General features: G+C 52.0%; 1 protein-coding gene across 2 annotated transcripts in view; it reads left to right on the top strand.

The window, feature by feature from the left end:
• The window catches only part of TRAIP (TRAF interacting protein), a 21,404-nt gene extending 8,748 nt beyond the window's left edge, over positions 1-12,656 (top strand). Inside the window, exons 5-15 of one of the 2 annotated variants that reach the window (XM_085313425.1) lie at positions 1,590-1,717; positions 4,330-4,424; positions 5,049-5,162; positions 6,158-6,245; positions 7,322-7,411; positions 7,639-7,727; positions 8,435-8,590; positions 8,791-8,839; positions 9,380-9,505; positions 10,019-10,069; positions 11,128-12,656. In XM_085313425.1, the coding sequence (XP_085169551.1) occupies positions 1,590-1,717; positions 4,330-4,424; positions 5,049-5,162; positions 6,158-6,245; positions 7,322-7,411; positions 7,639-7,727; positions 8,435-8,590; positions 8,791-8,839; positions 9,380-9,505; positions 10,019-10,069; positions 11,128-11,259 (1,118 nt within the window). In that variant the 3' untranslated portion in view covers positions 11,260-12,656. Of the gene's footprint in view, positions 1-1,589; positions 1,718-4,329; positions 4,425-5,048; positions 5,163-6,157; positions 6,246-7,321; positions 7,412-7,638; positions 7,728-8,434; positions 8,591-8,790; positions 8,840-9,379; positions 9,506-10,018; positions 10,070-11,115 lie in introns of both variants that reach the window. The other variant, XM_085313426.1, reaches the window with a different exon arrangement.
• The last annotated feature ends 6,337 nt before the right edge of the window (positions 12,657-18,993 follow it).

The raw sequence follows: 18,993 nt of genomic DNA, 5'->3' as shown, positions 1-18,993 counted from the left end.
GTAGTGGAAACAAGAAGCTCCTTCCCACCTCCTGCCTCCTTTGTTATGGGCACTCTGCTCTCTGGTGGTTCTTGTGTATAAATTCTTCACTTAAAGATATTTCCTGCTCTGTAGAGTAGCTGTGTAATTGCCAGTCTCTGATCAGCTTGAAAATGGCTCTAGATGCACGGAGCTCCGTGCAGACTTAGCAGGCRCTGTGGGAGGTGCTTTGAATGAGCTGAAAACTCCCTCCTGCAGCATGGGGCGATTTGACTCCTTCTATCCACCTCTGGGCAGTTGAGAACTGGAGGAGGGGGAAGTCCTAACTCTTCTGGTGGGTGTTGGGCCCCTGTATAYCCAGGGGAGCATTCCAGGCTGTACTGCCTCAGGTGAGGAAGGGCTGTTCAGACCTTTACAAAGAAACCTTTGTTTCCACTTTCTCCAGCCACTTGTGTGCATTTGCTAGTATATGTTCCTCCTTTTCTCCAGTCCTACCTGGCTGTTCTGTCTCATGCAGCAGTGAAGCTGCACTGCTGTTTAGGCTTCTCTGGGACATGGTGCATGGTTTGAAACTGGATTGCTTGCAAGGAGAAATAGCTTCTGGAGAGGTGCTGAGCTGCTGTCCAGTATTGTTAGAGACTGAAGCCATAGAGGATTTCTAGCGAAGGCAGAAGGTGCTAAGCTGAAGACTTTCCTCTGCTCTCAGCACTCTTAGAGCGAGAGATTGCTGCTTTCTGCCATTGCACGATGGATTTCAGCTCGCCAGTGATGCTGGGTGTACTCTGGGACTATCACCTCCTGATACCGGTTGTTGCTTTGTCAGCTGTTCTTCCCATCTCGCCAAACAAACTGAATCTGGTGTTGTTTTCCCACCCTTCTCTTTGGTGGTCCAATGCACGTGCCTTGTTCCCGGATTCCCTGTGTTTGGGGGAGAAAGGGGAACTGGAACAACAGGACTTGAGCTTTGTGGCCTGCAAAAAGTGGGAGCTCTCAAGAATCTGCTTTAGCTGTCGTGTGTCCTTTGGAGTTGCYGGCACGCAGCGGAGATCTGTTACTGCCTCGTGCCTTCCGCCACGTGCGCGGTGGGGAGGGAAGCGGCAGCAGCGTAACGATGCAGCAGCGTGGTCGCTGTGCGTGTAGGCACAGCGTCACCGTACACAGCTGCCTCGGCGGCCTGCCGAAGCGCTTACCGCCGTGTAAGGCTCCGTGCGGAGAGAACAGGCTCAGCTCTGTAGCTGCGAAGGCTCAGTTTAACGTGAGGAAGAAAAACAGCTCTCCCTCTGCAGGCTTTGAGAGCATGCGAGGGTTAAGATGCACCAGCTTAATGCTAGCAGGGCTGGCACAGCAAAGCTATTAAAGGGAACTTGCTATCTTTGCTGGAGAAAATCTTGAAGCCTGCTGGCACTGAGAGAAACAGCTCAGACCCTGTTGCTGACAGYGCTTAGGGAAATGGCTTTCTACAGGAATGGCCAACCCCTAGCAACCTGGAGCCTGCGGTGACGAGCRGTGCGTGTTTGTCATAGTGCTCTTGTTCGCTGGGCTGCTGAAGTTTTGGTTTTTGGGTTGCTGGGCCGTGACTCCTTTATTTTTTATTTTTTCCCCCTCCACAGAGAAAGAGAAGCGGGAATGCCAAGCTGTTGTGGATGGGCTGAGGGACACTCTGGATGTGCGCAACGCCACAATAGAATCGCTCCAGAAGGTGCTGGGAGAGACGGAGATGCTGTGTTCCTCTCTGAAGGTACCTCTCCCATCCCCAGGAGGACTCTGACTCTATCCATTGCTCAGTTAATGTTAGTTCTGTTAAGGTTCTCCACAGGCCCTGCTGATGCAGACACCAGATGACTCAGTGCTGGTGGGAGCTTGGGTCTGGTGCCCTGAGACTTCAGTCACCTTGATCTCTGAATGCCAGGAAGGCAGCGGAGCTGCAGTTGGGTTTTCATTTTAGTTTTGTTAATCCAAAGCAAGTGGTGTCACTGGTCYCTGAAGGTAGGGAGTGTTCTTCATGTCCGAGGTGATTCAGAGGCATAAAAACCAGGCGCGTGGCTTGTTCACGAGTGGCTGTGCGCTCAAGGCAGCGGTGGGGGAGAGATGCCAACCCAACCAGGGGGAAGCTGGCTGAGCCTCGCTAGTGAAGCGTCGGTGCTGTTCATAAAGGTACCAGCGTGAACCGAGTGTGGGAATCAGCCCCAGTGCTCCATTGCAGAAACGCTGGCTCCCTGCGGTAGAATGTTCTTCTGAAATGGGTTTAGGCTGAGYGGGATTCAAGGAAAATTAGCTTCATGGTTTGATTGGAGGGGAAATCAAATGGAAATATATGGAGGGGAAGCTTCAGCTGAGTGGGATTTGATCCAGCTGACTCCTCTGTCTCTATTCTGTTGCCAGGGCTTTCCCTTGGTTAGGTTGGTAATGTGTGATGTCCAGGGATCAAATATTCCTGTAGTGTTTCAGTGTGCAGTGACTCTGTGTGTAGTCATGTATGGTGCGTAAACAGCAAGAGTGCTGAGGGGAGGACGGGTAAGTGCAAGATCCACTTCGTTGGGATGCGACTTTGCCTTGGCAGGGGGCTGGGCCCCCTTCACTGTGTGATGAAGATAAGGCTGGCTGTCACAAGCAGACTTTGGCCAGGTGGGATTGCGGGCTGTGGACTGAAAAGGAGAGTAGAGGTGAACTGTATTTTCCAAGATCTCTTCCCTTTAGAAGAGGGATCTCTTCCTTGACCTGCAAGGCCCCATGGCCAACAGAAGAGCTTGCAGATAGATCATATGGATCTGTGCCGTCTCGTCCAAAACGACTGGGCTGCTCTTGGGAGGAACCAGTCCAGTAGGTCTGCCTGACGTTAGCAATGTGATGCTGTCTCGGGGCAGAAGGSGACATACAGTGAGAGAAATGTTGCACAGGTCTTGCCATGGACTAGCACCAGCTTTTTTTCGCCTGACCATGGGATTGTATTCAAGCTGCTTGGYTGTAAAGGCAGTCTGAGTCTGGGTCATGCATGAGATGCTTTTGGCATTCCAGGTGTACTAGTGGCAGGATACTCYGTGTTTACTAGTGCTTCCTACTCCTGCAAAAACAACTGTGAAAGTAGAAGCTGGTGCTTGCTGCTCAGTTCAAGGACACTCTGCTCAGCTTYCCTGCCTGGCCTCCTAGAAGGAGGCACTGTGGTTGCCTTGCCTGTTACAAAACCCTCTGTGTATGCTCAAGTTCTTTTACTAAAAGCTGGGYGGCACAGAAGCATGTTCACAAGCTGCAAGCCATTCCTGTTTTTTGCTAGCACTGCTGTTGCTGCTGAACCTCTGGTGTGCAAGATAGCTGCTGCGTTTCAGGTAGAGTGGTGTCCCTAGCCCCATGCCAGCCTGGCACAAAACACTGCTTGCGGGTCTGACATGTGGAGAGCTCTGGCTAGGAACAGGCAAAGGTAGGCTCTGCTGAAGCAAGAGTAACGTTTGAGCCAGGAACGCTGTCCCTCTGCAAAGTCCCAGTAGTTTCACACCCCTCTGGTTTCTCTTGCAGGAAGCAGGTAAAATCCTTTACCTTCTATATGAAAGGGAGCTTAATATCAGACCTKGAGAGGCTTTAGTCTTTGGCCAGTCTTGTCTGGAGTCAGCATTGTGTTAAAACCAGGCCCAGAACCTTTTGAAGCTTGTGTGCTMGGTGGCTGGGTACGCACACCCCTAGACAACACAGCTATGTTAGAAGGGTGCTAATTCAGGCCAGGTTTCTCATGCTCTCTGCCAGATTGCAGATTTATGTTTTTTCGGTTCAGCTGAGGTTCACTCTTGATGCTGCCTGTTACCAGAGAGCCTAGAAAAGCGATGCCTGTAATAGATCTGGAGCTTCTCCAGAGGAGGGTGCGGAGAGCACCCAGGTGGGTGTCCTCTTTGGCTGAGATCTCCTGGAAGAGACCAGTGCAGCATTTCTATATATGCTGTCGGCAGTTAATGACTAGGATAACTAGGAGGCTAAAGCAAAAGACTGAGCCATAGATGGAGGAGAATGCGGTAGCAAGACTTACTTGCCTTAGACTACCTTGCTTTTGGAAAACAAATCCTCACCGAGGGCAGAGTAAGGCACAACCCCAGAAATGYTCCCAGCAGAAAGGAGGATCCAACACAGTTTCGGTGCTAGACTCAGCTTGTGATTAGCACTGAGACCCTGCTGTGCTTGCAAGGAGCAGAGCTAGGGGTGCAGCAGGGAGGGAGCTCAATTCTCTAATCCTGGGCTGCTGAGGTGGTGATAGCATTGAGAGCCAATGTATGCTCCCAGCTGCCCGCAGTGCGCATAAGCCAGGATGTTTCTCTTAACAATCCCTGGAGCCTTTCTAATGGTCTGTGYGCGCTTGCTTCTCTGCAGAAACAGATGAAATTCCTGGAACAGCAGCAGGAGGATAACAGAAGTTCAAAGGAGGAGGCCCGCCGTCTGCGAAACAAACTGAGAACCATGGAGCGGTGAGATCCCAGGCTCTCCCTGGGTTTTTGCAGGCTGGGCTGCATGCCTCTCCCTCCCTCGGAGAGGGAGCGAGAGGTCCTGCTGTGTCTGCTGCATCATCCAGCTCCATGTGCTGAGATTGCTGGGTCTTTTTATGCGGTGAGACTGGAAACTGCTGCATTAGCAGGTCTGCCCCTGCTGGTCCTGCCTGTCCRTGCTTTAGCCATTGCTTCCTTTCCAGATAGCTATTCTCCCTAAAGAGCAGTGAGACGTAGTACTGCTTGCAGGCTGGCTCAATCTCTAGTACTCYGAGCACAGCCCTGTGCAATGTGTGTTACCAGAGAGGACACTGAGGCAGAGCTTGAATCCCAGCCAGGTACACAGTCAGCTACAGGGATGTAGGTCCCAAGCGCAGTGTGCATGTATGGCTGCCTCATTCCTGTTCAGTCCATCTAGCTTTGCTCTTCCCTAGCGAAAAGCTCTGCTCGTTGTGGGGCGGTTGCATCCTCTCCCCTACCTCRTTCGGCCTGCTTGCAGCAGGAGTTTTGGCTGCGCAAGCTCATGGGAGGAATCAAGACTCCAGTCCCTTTCCCAGTCTGTTTGTGACTCATGAGTGTGTGTGTGTGTGGGGGTATCTTTTGCAGGATTGAACTGTTGCTTCAGAGCCAGCGCCCCGAAGTGGAGGAGATGATCCGAGAGATGGGAGTTGGGCAGGCGGCAGTGGAACAGCTTGCAATCTACTGTGTCTCGCTGAAAAAGTAGGTGCTACAGGCTTGGCAAAGCTAGCTTGTGCCATCCTGAATGTGCACAGAGAGAATTCCCTCTGCAGAATGTGCATGGAGAGAACTCCCTTTGCTGAGTACTGACAGGCCCGTGTGCTCTGTGAGGTTCTTTCTGCCTGTTTGGGCCTCCACTGGGCTTTGACTGACAAGTCCTGGGGACCTAGATTGGAGCTTGCTACACTGAACTGTTCCCATCGTCACTGTAGTGACACATATGTCACCATGGGAACGGTCTCCAGACTTGTCAGTGCACCTAGGAGGTGATTATTATTCCCTCAGTTCTCTTCTGCCCGTGCCTGGGGGGAAAAATGAGTGGATGAGGGGCTCGGAGTTGTGCCCTGTGCTGCATCGCGCTGTGCAGCTGTGGCCTGAAGTGCTCTGTGAGCMCTCTGATCACTGGAAGCTGAATCTGCCATGCTGCCATCCTCTACCTGGAAATCTGTCTGGTCCTGCTGGGTAAAACCACAGCTTCTTTGGAACKRTTCTGATGGCAGCTGAATAATTGCAGCTTTGATACAAAGCTGTAATGAGGCGAGTGTCCCTGTGGTGTAATAGGGGAATGAGCGTGCATGGCCGATAGCTTTAAGTGACTTTTCAGAGACTTCGTACTAAGTCCTCTATTTGCTGTCAGTGTGGAGGCTACTCTGTCTGTCYTTCTCRTCTTCCGTTGCCAACGGAAGACATCTTTGGATTTGACTTCCATTTTGCTGTTGAGCTCTGTTCATGTCACTTTCACGTCTTGGGGGTGATATTCTTTGAAAATTAATTTTTTTCCCCCAGTGTAGTGATATATTTGACACACTACTGGTCAGTGATTCACTCAGCTCTCTTCCTTGAAGAGCTTTGTGTGTTCTGGGTTTTATCCAGTGGCTTTGCAGTTGCAGAGCTTCAAAACAAGGGTCTTGGGTTGTCTCTGAGAAATACTAACCCAATCCTCTTGCAAATAGAGTATGACACTCATATCTCTTCAGGGAATATGAAAACTTGAAGGAGGCTCGGAAGATATCTAGTGAGATGACGGAGAAGCTGAAGAAGGAAGTGTTTTCTGTCAGTAGCAAGGTAAAAGGAGAGAGTGAGAGTCAYGAGGTGGCACTGGTCTGAAGATCCCAGTCCATAGCTGTTACCAAGCACTCTGCAGCGAGTAAGGGACCCTTCTCTCACTGAGCACTACGCAAGTGGAGGTGTCACACTAGGGTTCCTGGGTCAGACTGTGATACTTAGTGAGTGAGCAGCTCCTGGGCTGTTGTCACGAGCGGAGTCTCTGGGGACCCTGGCAGGGCAGCATGTGCAGAGCCAGCCTGAGTTCGGCAGGGAGCTTGGACTTGAACACAGCACTCTTCTTTCTGAAGCACAGGTAGCTCTGATATCCCCTGGGGCATGCCTAAGTCCAAGCTCATGAAGTGGGACTCTGGGTGGATTTGCCTTGTTTTTGTTACCCAGCCATAGCTGCTGCTCCAAAAGCAACGGAGAAGGGAGGAGGAGATCTTCAGATTGCCCTGCAGCTCCCCAAGCGAGTTAACCCTATAAATGAGGTGCTGCTGCAGGAAGTGGCCTGTTTCTGGTTGTACCGTTGCCAAATTGCAATCAGTAGCTTGGGGCTAACAGGAACTGACTGTCTGGCTGACAGAGAACTGACTGTACCATCACCTTGTGGGCTGGCGCAGTCTCCTGACCTCGCTTGAAGTCCCTGATGTGGTACCAGTCCAGCTCAAACCTGTGACTTGTGTTGTGCTTCCCTGCTGGATCGGGCTTGTCTGTGCACAACCGTGGTCCAGCCTGTGGTTTGTAGTTTCTTTGCCCTGACACGTCCAAAGTCCTGCTGGAGTTCAGGATGCAGCCACCCAGCGTTAGACCATGGAAAAGCTGTCGCCATTAGGCATATAGTATTTCCCAAGCATTTACGAAGGCTTGTGTTAGGCAAGCAGCCCTGGAGATCCCTCTGCAGGCAGCTTGAGGAAATGGCTGGCCACAGACTGCTTGGGGATAGATTGGTCAGGGATTGTGCCACAGGAAAACTGAGCCCTGAAAGAGGGGAAGTGTGTGCTGCAGAGTGTACCGTTCTTGGGGATCAGTGGTTTCCCTTACCTATGCGTTGTAACCAGCCCTCTGCTCCTGGGGGGGTGCTTATTCTGCAGCTGCAGAAAACGGTCTCAGAGTTGGAGAAGACAAAGGAGGAGCTAAAAAGCACCCAGAAGGATCTGAAGAATGCAGATAAGGAGATCTTGGTGAGAACATCATTCCTCAGTCTGCAGTAACTGGCAGCTGGCCATGGCCTGCAGCTGCAAGCCAGGAGCCACACTGTCGTTTGCTCAACTTACCTAGCCCACCTTCCCCCATCTCCTTTTATCTGACCCACCTCTGAGCTCTGCCTGATGCTGCGCTACGGAAGACACAAAAGCATCTGCTACAAAATCTTTTCTTACTCACTCTCTGCTTTCCCTCCTCCCTCCAGAGTTTGAAGAAGAAGATAGAAATCCTGCAGGATACTTTGAAAGTGCCATCTGTAACCAGAGAGACCCTGAGCAGACTAGTCTTTGAAAGGTTAGTGAAGCGCACACTCAGGTACAGACAGGTCCAAAGTAAGAGTTGGCAGTTTAACTAGGTAGTGACTGGGAAGGTAGAGATGCGCTAGTCTGGCAGGCGTCACGGCAGCGCAGCCATCTTGCTGCTGGTACTCTGTTTCTCCTGTTGCTGACAAGGTGGTGTTTGGTTTACCTGGAAGAAGCGGGCATTTTGGAGGGTTTGGGTCAGGAGGGGACRGAAGAAAGGGCTAAGTTTGACGCACTCTGTTCTTGCTGCCACGTGCTGCCAGGAATCAGCTGCTGTTCTGGTTGCCTCACACTYGTGCCTCAGACTTGGCCTTCCAGTGAACGTGCCCTGGAGGCAGAGAAACCCGGCCTGATGGAAGCGTGGCCTGAAAAACAGCATCCTCTGCATTTTATCAGGCCTTTCCTTTCTGGGAGCCTGCACTATCACCTCCATTCAGCAAACTGGATTGTGCATACGGAGCAGCAGGGTCCCTGGTGCTGTTGCTGCACATGCTGTTCAGCAGTGAACGCTAGTTTGGGGCATTGACTATAAGCTCTTGGGTTTGGATTGTACTTCTGGGGACCTGTATAGCAGGATGGGATCTGATCTCACTCCCGCTGCCCTCTTGTAACTTAGTGTAGCTTGTTCCTCTGTCTTCCTCTGCGGCCGGGTGGCAGCCAGTGGCCTCCTGACAACTGGTGCTTTGTAYGTTTTCGCAGCCCCACTCCTGTAGAACTGCGGCACCCAAAGCTCCATCGCCCAGCCCACAGCGATGAGATCAATCTAGAYGCCACTTTTGATGTGGATACCCCTGAGCATCAGCCTTGCAGMTCTCTTTCCAGCCCTGCAAAAAGACAGAAGCTGGATAAAAAGCTGTGAGTTCTCTCTTCCCTTTCTGTTTCTAAATGAGATCAAAGCCTCTGTTCCTCAGAAGCTGCTGTGTGAGATCGGACAGCTCTCCAGCTGCCTGATACCGCGCTGCAAGTTTCATCGTTATTTACTTGGCTTTGTCTGTCCTTGGCAGCTCTGCTTGGACAATAAATCTCTGCTGATTTGCTCCCTGGGTCTCTTACAGGCCTCCTGTGGTAAATCTGTCGAAGAAAGTTCTGAAGGAAACGGTGGAGGTAAAAGATCTAATTTTGTTTTCTGTATCACCTCTTCAATTCTGCTGTTAATAGGCTTGAGAAACAGACCGACTTGCCCACATAGAAGGTGCTGCGACCATAGATTGGCCCATCTGTAGAACCATAGTACATGCTCCAAAGTGCTTTGCTTGATTGTCTCCTGGAAACATTGCTGTGTCAGAGAGGCCTTCTGGAAATGGTCAGAAGGAGGATGGGGACCAGTGTGCTTCTTGCAGATTATGCAGTCTCAGATGTGCTTGGCAAATGTACGACACGGGTCTGAGCACATGGGTCATGGGGTCTCCCAAGCGGGCTGGTCTCTCAGGCTTGCTGGGCGCACAGACGTCCTCCCAGGCACTGCTCTTCCTAGCAGTGAGCCCCAGTGGGAGGTTTGAAGCCTCAATTCTCTTTCTTGAACTGTGGTGTGGGAGTTAACKGTTACCCTAAGTAGCTATCTGCATCATTAATGCTGCCTGTACATGAAATAAAGTCACCAGATCATGCTGGTCATGAGGCTTTCCTCTTTATTTTGTGGGACAGAACTTGGCAGATGACTTGGAGGATGAGGCTCTTAAAGGACTCCTGCCAGCATTCATCAGGAACTCTGTTCTCTCGAAGAAGCCATCCTCGGGTAGCTTGCTGGGTCCCCCCAAGCACGTGGGCACTGTGAGTATGACTGTCTAGTTGGTGAGCTTGTCAAGGGCTGGCACTGCACACCCCTGTCCTGAAGTGACCCTAATGGAAGAAGTGAATGAGGCTTTTATCTTGCCAAATACAGCATGTGGAAGATAAAATCTTGGGGCGTGACCTGGCTGCTTCCCACTCTTGCAGAGCTCCAGGGATGACAGATGCTCGTTCCCTACCTGGCAGCAGATTAAATGGTCCTCTGTATCCTATTCCTCAGCATCCCTGGAGCTTTGGGTGTTTTYCTTGTATGCCTCAGTCCCAGGCACAAAATCCTAAGCTTTGCTGCTGCCTGGAAGGCTCAGCTTGCTTCAGAAGGCGCCCAAGATACCCAAACTCTACTCATACCCTTGAGTATGTGGGTTTTTTTTTTTTTTGTAACTCCTTCCCAGACCTGTGGTCTGTTAGGCTCCCCAGCTTCCCGTTAACCAACACAGCGAGAGATGGCCGAGGCTCTGCCGTGCTGCTCCCAACGCTTTTATTTCCCTCTTCTAGGTGAGGGTGGGATACGACGGCTTGGGAGGCAGGACGAAGTTCATACAGCCTGTATCCTTCCCTACAGCCTGCACAGTAATAGCATCTCTGGGGAGATCTCTGCTCTACTGCTGTTGTTTTGTCCCAGCTGTTTGTTGAATGGGGCTGGGCTTCCCAAACTGGAGCTGGGACCCTTGAAGAGCTGTTGAATTTTTGCCGCAGTTCTGCTGCATTCACTCTGGGAGTGAGTGTGATGGTTTTTGATGTGTTTGAGCCTGCTCTTGAACCCAACGAGAGTGCTATTGGTGAACATTTGTTCAGAGGAGCGTATCAACTAGAAATCAGTATGTTTTGCTGGGGCCACCTATGCCCTTGGCRGGGTCTGTGGAGCAGCAGCTTAGTGCAGCCTCTCCGTGGCTGCGTGCCTGGCRGGCAGCACAGCCTGTGGCTTCATTCCTCCTGAATAGTGCTGCTCTGCTGTGCCTCTCCTGCTGAGCAACCGTGCAGCAGGTGAGGAGCGGCTGAAGTCACCCGGAGGAGGGGAGCCAGCCCAGACTCCCTCTCCCCAGGATAGGAGCTGTGTCCCTGTAGGTTGCCCCTCATCCTGGCTTCCCCAGCAGTTCCTGGGGACTGGCTTGCTGTCAGAGGTGTACGCACTGAACTTCTACTGCTCTGGCACTGTTCTAGGTCCTGGTGCTGTTTTGAGGTGGTTTTGCCCTTTGTAGAGCGCCAGGAGGCTAAAACAAAGCATGTGATCAACCATAAGCCACGACCACCTTGGGAAGCCGTAGGCTCCTATAGCCCCATCGTCACTGCGGCAGCTTGGAGGTCTTCCACTTGCTGTAGGATGCTTGAACCAGGCTTCTGGGGCCAAATGTGCCCAGTTAGTCCCATGGGATGCCACAGGTCTGGCTGCTGTGACTTTCCCAGCATTGTGTGCTTGCTCTGACACCCAGGGTAAATCTTGAAATACACAGCTCTGCTACTGTGGGTAGGGAGCAAAGCCCAGGCCCTGTTTGTCCTTCTGGGAGCTGCTCTTTCTCTCAGTGGGAGCATATTGCTGGGCCCCAGATTGCTTCTCTGTTTTCCCTGGGCCTTGGTCTTACTTTCCCTGACAGTTTTACCTTCAGACAAACCTAACAGAAATTCGTCCGATAGCAGTGAGAAGCAAGAGGAAGAATGTCTCCAGGCCAGCATCTGCTGCTCCTTCAGCACCTTCCTCCAGCAGCAGCCAAGTCAAACTGGACAACTTCCTGCAATGAAATGCTATGTCCTTCTGGGGAGCGGTCAGCACTTGCCCAGAGCCTGGGTGCAAAGCTATGTGCAGCCACCGCCACGCAGTGGGACATAGCAAAGCCTCGATGCTGCGTCATGGGCAAGACAAGCTGCTCTGGAGAGAATCCTGGCATTGTAGCAAGCCAACAGGAGACCAGGCCTCTGGTTAGTGTTTGGACTGGTTTACCTCTCTCTTACTCGAGTATGTTTCTTCTCCCTTTGCCACAAAACAAAAAAATTTTTCTCATCGTTTGGCCTGCACAGAGCTCTGTAGTTGCTGCTGCTATTGGGCTCTCTGACTTAAGGCTTAAGTGTGCTCCTCAATGCAGCCGCAAGCTAAAGATGCGGGGAAGAGTATCTGAAGTGTCCACCTGGAGCCCCCCTTGGCAGCATTTAGGAGCAAGAGCTGAGAGAAGAGACCTGGACCAGGTCTATGCCTGRTGCAAATAATTCCTGCAGGAAGAAGTGTGGTTCTTGATTTCCAAGATGAGTTTCCCCTCCTAAATGAGTACAGAGTTCAGACAAACAGTTTACTCCTTTCCCTCCATCAGCCTTGGCACCTTCAGAGGAGGCCAGGGACTGCTTCGAGAGGAGGTGGGGATTCCTGTCCCCTTCTAAATGTGTGGTTTCAGCCAGGGGAGCAGCATGCACAAGGAAAAGCAGGCCCTGGTCTGCACTGCTGCAGAGTGGTGATACGTTCATTATCAAATTAATCTCCCTCCCTCTGTTGCAGGCCTGGGTTGGGGAGAACTGTGGAGAAGCACAGGACAAGATGATGGGGATATTCTGCCCTGTCCTGGTTTTGGACATGGAAGTCCACTGTGCTTTTCCAGACTTGTGACTTTGTCCATCAAACGACCAGCTTGGGGAGGGGAGTGTGTTGGGGGTGATCCCTCTGCCCAACTTGGGAATGGGGAGGCTGCTGTACTGCCGTGACCTCTGTTCTTGGCAGATGTTGGTGTGGAACATTTTTGTATGATTTTCTAATTTTAAGTGAAACTACAGAGGCTTTCTTCTTTTGAAACCGGCCTGCCTAGTGATTTGAGAGTTAGAAAAATTACAGCCTGAAGTGCTGGAGCTTGGCTCCCTTCAGGGAGAGTGGGGGACTGACGGGTCTGCAATCCATCTGGTGTTCCCTAGCTGGAGACAGAGACAGGAGCTCCCCAGTCCCCTCTTGCCCTGTGGCTGTAGCAGATGTAGTAGAGCCATTCGGGCTGGACACGGACATGACTGTTGAGGTACCACGCTAGAGAATCCCGTACCCTACAAATCTGTGATGTTTCYGATTTCCAGCTGCCGCAGGCTGGAAGCCTCAATACCTGTGTTGGCTAAAAACATGTCTTTAAGGAATAAAATATACTACTTTGCACACTTGTTAACAGAATTGGCTTCTAAGCAGTTTGCCCCTGTTGCAGCTCAGGTTTGAGGGCCTGACTTGGCTCCTGAGAGTGGTGGTGCTGGAGGTGCCTGATCCCTTCTGAAGCCTTTGGTGCTGGCTCTGGCCTGGTGATTTCAGTCCCCCTTCTGCAGAGAGGGGCTGTGGCGGGGTGAAGCTCAGCATCAAGCTGTGTTGGAAGTGATGCCGCTCCCCAGGACAGCGAGTGAGGTGACTGCCTGCAGAGTGCGTGTTGCTACTTGCCTGCGTTGTTTGGGGCTGACAGCTATTTCAGTAGTGTAGTGTTTGTGCCCCGCGCACAGAACGACACGGAACAGCTGAAGAGGCTGGAAGGGCGTGAGAGGAGGGACAAGAGGGCTGGAAAACAAGCTTTTGGGGTGGATGGGTGGGGATTTAATGAAGTATAGTTAATTCTACTAGAGAAGGGAAACCTGGGGAGAAGTTCTGTAGCGACTTATGTAGTGCTGTTTCTCTTGCGTTGTGTCCCATTCCTCTCTTCAAGGTAGGTACCTTGTGTGCATAAAAGAGGTGCTAGAATTCAGATGTCTGACTTGAAGCTAAATTTAGGGAGACTTTGTTTAAAAAAAAGAGAGAAAAAAAGAAAGGTAATGAAGCACTGGGTGCATTGCTGGTGAGGGATGTGGAGACTGGGACTGGAGAACAGGTAAGACATAACAGCGCCAATGAAAGCAGAGCTGGTCCAGGCCACAACAGAGGGAGTAGGAGAAAGGCTTTTGGGGCCCTCCTAGCCCTGTCTTCTGGGACCTGAAACTTGTTAGAGCAGGGAGAAAACATCTGCATTTGCTGATCGAGCCATCCCTGCCCAGCCTCAGCAGCCAGGGCCCAGTACTGGGACTACCCTGCTGGCAGAAGGACTAGGAGTGCCTCATGAAAGCCAGTTCATCTTCTCCTGTAACCRCTCAGACCACAGGCTGTGCAGCTCGGCATCCTTTGCCAGCAGGGCTGACAGCATCTGCCCAGGGAAGCTAATGACTCTTCCCTCCAAGTGCTTTCCCACTGGCTGGGGAGTTGCGGCTAACTGGCATCTTTGTTAGACCTCCATGGTGGTGGGGTTTTTTTTTTTCCCCTCACCTTTTATTTTCATCRTTTCTTTTTGCATCCATAAATCCCCAAAGTTCCCCTGCTCTAAGTGCAGATCTTTATTTCAGTGTCCCTTCATTTTCATGTTGAAGAAGCTATGAGCAGTTGCTTCTTATTCTCCTCTCTGCTGGTCAAAGCTGTGTATGCCACAGCYCTGTCTCCTCTGATTTTTTTCCTGCTGGCTTCTGCCTTACTTATTTCCTCTGAAAGCAGTTCAAACCTGGGGTCATCCCTTTTGCCCTCTCACTCCCCCCCACACCTCTATCCCAGGCTGCCGGAGATGCACGAGCATGCTGTGGAGCTGCAGCAACACAGGGATTTTTTTTTCTGTTGTCTGTGTACTCAGGTGCTGACCACCTCCACTTGGTTTTCTGGCAGGGCTTTACTCAAAAAGTCATGTTGACACCCCCCCCCACCCCCTGCAGTGCTTGCGTTTTCCTGCAGTGGGTCTGCACGTGAGAACCTCCCACAGCAAAGAAACTCATGTAGTTCTGCTCTATCTTCTCCATCACGATYGCCTCTCATCCATACTGCCTCAAACGTTTCAGATGCTTGATGCTTTGGCTTGATCCTTCAGGAAGGGCCAAGTGCTCCCCCAGTTGCAGGCATCCTACCACTACAGTTGTCACTGTTCTACAAGTGCCTGGCCCACCAGGGCCTAGTGGGATGCACCAGAGCTTAAAAGCCAGCACAGAATAGGTCAGAGGTGCCGTCTCCCAGGGGAACATCAGAAGCTGTTTCTATTTTTGTGGAATTAAAGGTGAGATCAGACCTAGTTTCGCATTTATTTTAGGATTGAGAGTAGTGTGTGTGTTGACTCATGACCCTTAAAGAAGGTACCGACACAGGCTTGAACTGACGTTTAAATATTGGAAGAAGCATCTTGGGCTAAGCCACKTAGGCCTGAAGGTCAAGTTTAAAGATCCCACTTGTAAGCAGGTGCCCATTCCCTGCTGTCCTACTGGAGACTACCAGTATCTTTGAGGAGGCAGAAAATGTGGCTCCTRAAACCATTAAATGTAAAACAAATGCAAAGAACCCAAAGCTATTACCTAAAAGAGATCCTCTRTTCCAGCCTGGAGCTGGTCAATGGGAGCACTAAGAGAAATGAAGATCTGGAAATTTAGTGGTGTTTTGTTTTTGTTTGTTTTAATCACTGTAATTTGAACTTGTCAACTTGAAGCTGGCCCCAAAGGCCCTTTTTTGGCACCAGCACTTGTGTCTGCTCTCAGCACGCTTCCYGACACAGCACAGAGCTTGGCTCTGCTTTTCCTTGCTGCTCTCAGGGCAACGGCTCGCCCTGAGTTTTTGAGGGGCTCTCTTTCCCACTGGTGGGTTGGTGTTGGGGTCCTTCCTTGGCTGTGCTTTGTCCCGTGGCTCCCTGGAGCGGCTCCCAAGCCCCCCTTCACCTCTGATACGTGGTGCCAGGACATGTGCTGAGGCCTGATCCTGGCAGCACTGGTGCGCAGGGGCTCAAGGCAAGGGCTGCTGGGCCTAAGAAAGRGGAGGGCCACGAGCATCTTCCCTTTCCTAAGCGAGGAAAGGGAGAAAGAGGCCACACGATGGCAGCAAGGGACAAGGGAGCAAGGGCTGTGGGGCCGGGGCGGGGGGAGGACTGCCAGCATCCCAGCCCCAGTGAAATACGGGACTGCTCAGTAATAACACCTATTTTATTGGGATGGGAGACAGATAAAGTCTCCCTGGCCCCTGATGTTTGATTTGCTATTAACTGGTTTTATTCTTTCAAAAGACTTTTGAACGTACGGGGAAAGTGTATGAACTGGTGTCGGGCCAGGCTGCGTTCTCCGACAAGTGCTGAATTTCCAAACTGTCGCAAGCATCACAGCATTCTTGAATTCGTTCTCTTGCCCCATTTGTGCTGCTCTCTTAAAGCTCTGAGAAACTCCTCTTCCAGCACATTGAGCCCTTGATGCCTGGGGTAACATCCCCAGCTCCTGGGCAGCTGAGCGCTATCGCAGGGCCCGGGCTCTGCAGGAAAGGCAGGCAATGGGTGCCAGCATCGGCACYCCGACCCTCCCCTCAAGTGAACTGAGCTTTGCTGGCAAATTTTTCTTCTTGCTGCTGGGCTAGCAACAGAGGGGATGCCTGGCTTGTCCCCGCTACCTTCCATCCCTTCCACCTCCTCCCTCCACCCCAGAGGACAAACCCACTGTTAATGGGTTGGTTTAATTATAGCTTAATTTCTTTAAATATACCCTCTGCGTGATATTTCAGTGAGCTTTAATTGCAAAGAAAGACTGAACTGTGTGGCCCTTTGTTCCTATGATAATTTTAGCTCATGAATTAACTAATTGTGTAGTCTCAAGAAATTAATTCTGTACCTGGAGTGAGCATTGTCGCAAACAAAGACCTTGGCTTAAATTTGCTGTACAAAAGCATTCCCCTACAGCGGCCCTGCGATTGTCCTTGTCCCCCCACCAGTGCCCCAAGTTTAAAGCACTTACTAATCTGCATCTGCTCTCTCACAGGAGTGAAGCGTCCACGACAGTTTGGCTGGAGGCTGAGGCTCGAGAGCTCGTATTGCAGTGCACGGTGCGCTGCGAGGGGACCCTGAGTCCCCGGGAGCTGGCGTGGGCTGCTTGCGCGGGAGGTCGCAGGGATGAAGCTTCACAGCACGGGGCAGGGGGCTGCGAGYGCTACCCTCAGCTTGCCAGGGGCAACGCAGCAGCCGGACCCGCAGCCGGTGTGTCCCCTGCAGCGTTGTCTTGTCTCGAGGGGGACCTGGCTCTGGAGCGAGGCTGGAGAGGGGGAGAGACTATGGGGGCAGCTGCCTTCTGAGTCCTGCAAAACATGCAAATTTAAACAGCTGCAGCTGGCAGCGGGTAAAGGTAGACGGGAGTTCGTGCTTGTGTACAATTTAACTAGAAAAACAGAAGTTGGGGGCACTTTTTTTTATTTCTAAGCAAAGCAGCATTTCTTTCACAAAATCCAGCCACCTCCCAGGTAAGTCTCTTTGGGGAAAATCACATTAATGTTTCAGCCAGAAACAAATCAGCCCTTTTCCACTTTATGTGAAGCTTTGGGAGCCCAATGCAAAGGGAACGTGTCAACGCAACTTTGCACTCGTGCCTGGCGTAAGAACAAGAAAGCAAACGTTTCACACTGCAGCACTAAACCCCCCTATAAACCAGTGCCCCTGATCCTTGGCGTCAGACATATTTGGAAACTGAGGCTCCCTAGGAGGTCACGGACTTAGAAGTTATCCTGAGGCAGCAAGAGCTGGAAGGAAACGCGTTCGTGAGCTATACAGAGCCGGCTGCCCCAGAGGCTTACGTTAAGCGACGGCACSGAACCTAGCCCGAGCTTTGGTGTTCAATATGCCTTTCTAAGCTGCATCGGGTGGTGCTGAGAGTTGTGTTTGAAGGTGGCCTGTGGTTCTGGGGACACATCTCCGCATAGGCACCTTGCAGCAAACGTACCACCTCCTTTTGCACTTCATGACTGCAGGGGATTAAAATGGAGAGTTTTTAAATAACATTCAAATAAGTTGTTGCAAGAGTGTTGCAATTGCTGTTTGTAGTATATGGCTGCAGAGGCAAGGATACAGAGGAGGGAAAAACTAATTTGCAGGGGGAGAGACAGGAGCTTTGAAGATAGCTGCAGAAATATCCTGCCAGAGCCACCTTTGAGCTCCTGCAGCCTTGGTATTGCTGCTGATGTTCCTGCCAAATGGCGACGGCTGGGACCCTCTCAGGTTTGGGCCTCAGCAGAACCGTGGCTGCTGCTGCCTCTGAGTCCTGACAAGCCTTTTTGCCCTCCAAGCCTTCCACGGGCTTCTGAGGTCAAGATAAGTCACTGCCTTTGCTGTGGCATGATCTGGAACACCTTCTCCTTGCCACCTGTCATGGACAGGGTCATAAAATCTACAGATCTTAAGATTTTAAAGCCAAATCACAGTAAAGTTCTCSTCCTGTCTGTCTTCTGCTGTTACAGAGGTCCAGTTCAGATGATGCCTTTTTCTTTCCCAAGTGTGTCTCAGTTCAGCGAAGCTTGGGAACTTTCTGTGGAAAGGGGCAAGGGTGAGGGCACAGCAGGCCCCTTATATAATTGCTTGTCTCTAGGAGTTGCAGCTGAAACAATCACATCAACTCTTGTGCAATTCTTGCTGAAATCCTGCCAGGCAGCAGCACCGCCTGCTTGCTTGGTGCTAAGCAATGTTGACAGCGAGTTTCCGCCTTCATCCCGCTTTCTCGGGGCGGCAGGTCCAGGGCCTCAGGGGAAGCTGCTGCTGGACACCTTGGAAGGGAACATACTAAGGCAGAGGCCGTGCCTGCATGCTGTGTGTCGCGTGCCAATGTTGGGAGACCCTCCGACAACATCTCCAGTGTTGTTATTACAGCATGTTCCTACATAATGTAAATTGAAATCTATGTATGCCATCTAGGTAATATTATGCAAACAAGCTGTTAGCATTCATTACAAGGCTCTGCGTTGTGCAAGCCGGCCAGAGCCTCGATAGATGAAAGATGAGCGCTGATGTTTCGGGGGGAGTACGTCTGAGCGACAGCCTTCTGCGTTTGCRGTTGGCTGAAATCTCCCCCCCCTTCTCGGCCCTAGCGCACCCTGAGGCTGCTCGTACTGGTGCCCACCGAACCGCTGCCACAGACGGTCCAAGCAGACACCCCAGGTCAGCTGTGCTGCCCCAAGGGCAGGATGGCCTGGCCTGAAGAGCAGGCCTCAATCTTTGCACGTGAGGGTTGAGGGCAGGACTTTGCACCAGATGAAAGTGCAGCAAATTGGCGCTCTGTCCTCGGACGGGGCCTCTGGGGGGGGTCTCGCCYGCTGCTTCCCACAGGCCTGGCCCAGCAGGGAGCTTGGCAGGGAACCTCGCAGGGGGCTGTATGGATTTCCCGCCTTATATACTGGTGTTSCTGCTTAAACGTGACAAAGAAAAGCCGCACGGCCTTATTTACTTGTTGCTCGGCGGCGGCGAGGCCGCTGCCGCCGCCTCCTCCCCCCCTCCCCCGCCGTGAGGCGCCGCCGCCGCCTTCCCGCCTTCCCGCCCCGGCTGAGCCCGCGGCGCCCCCTCAGCCAGCAGTAGCAGGGCCCCGCGCAGGAGCATCGGCGCTCATTGGCTGAGCGYGGCGTGACCCCGGGCGCTCATTGGCTGGCGCCGAGCGTCGTCCGTTGCCCTCGCGGGGAGCGRGCACCCCCTTGCGGCGCGTCACGGCGGGGGGGAAGAGGAGACGCGAGCCCGGCGCTG

The sequence above is a fragment of the Rhea americana genome, unplaced genomic scaffold, assembly GCF_003343005.1.
Source record: "Rhea americana isolate MKP2758 unplaced genomic scaffold, rheAme1 scaffold_384, whole genome shotgun sequence".
In the NCBI taxonomy this organism is placed as follows: domain Eukaryota; kingdom Metazoa; phylum Chordata; class Aves; order Rheiformes; family Rheidae; genus Rhea; species Rhea americana.
Note: the sequence above shows the minus strand (reverse complement) of the source record. Positions and strands in the feature narration are given on the sequence as shown.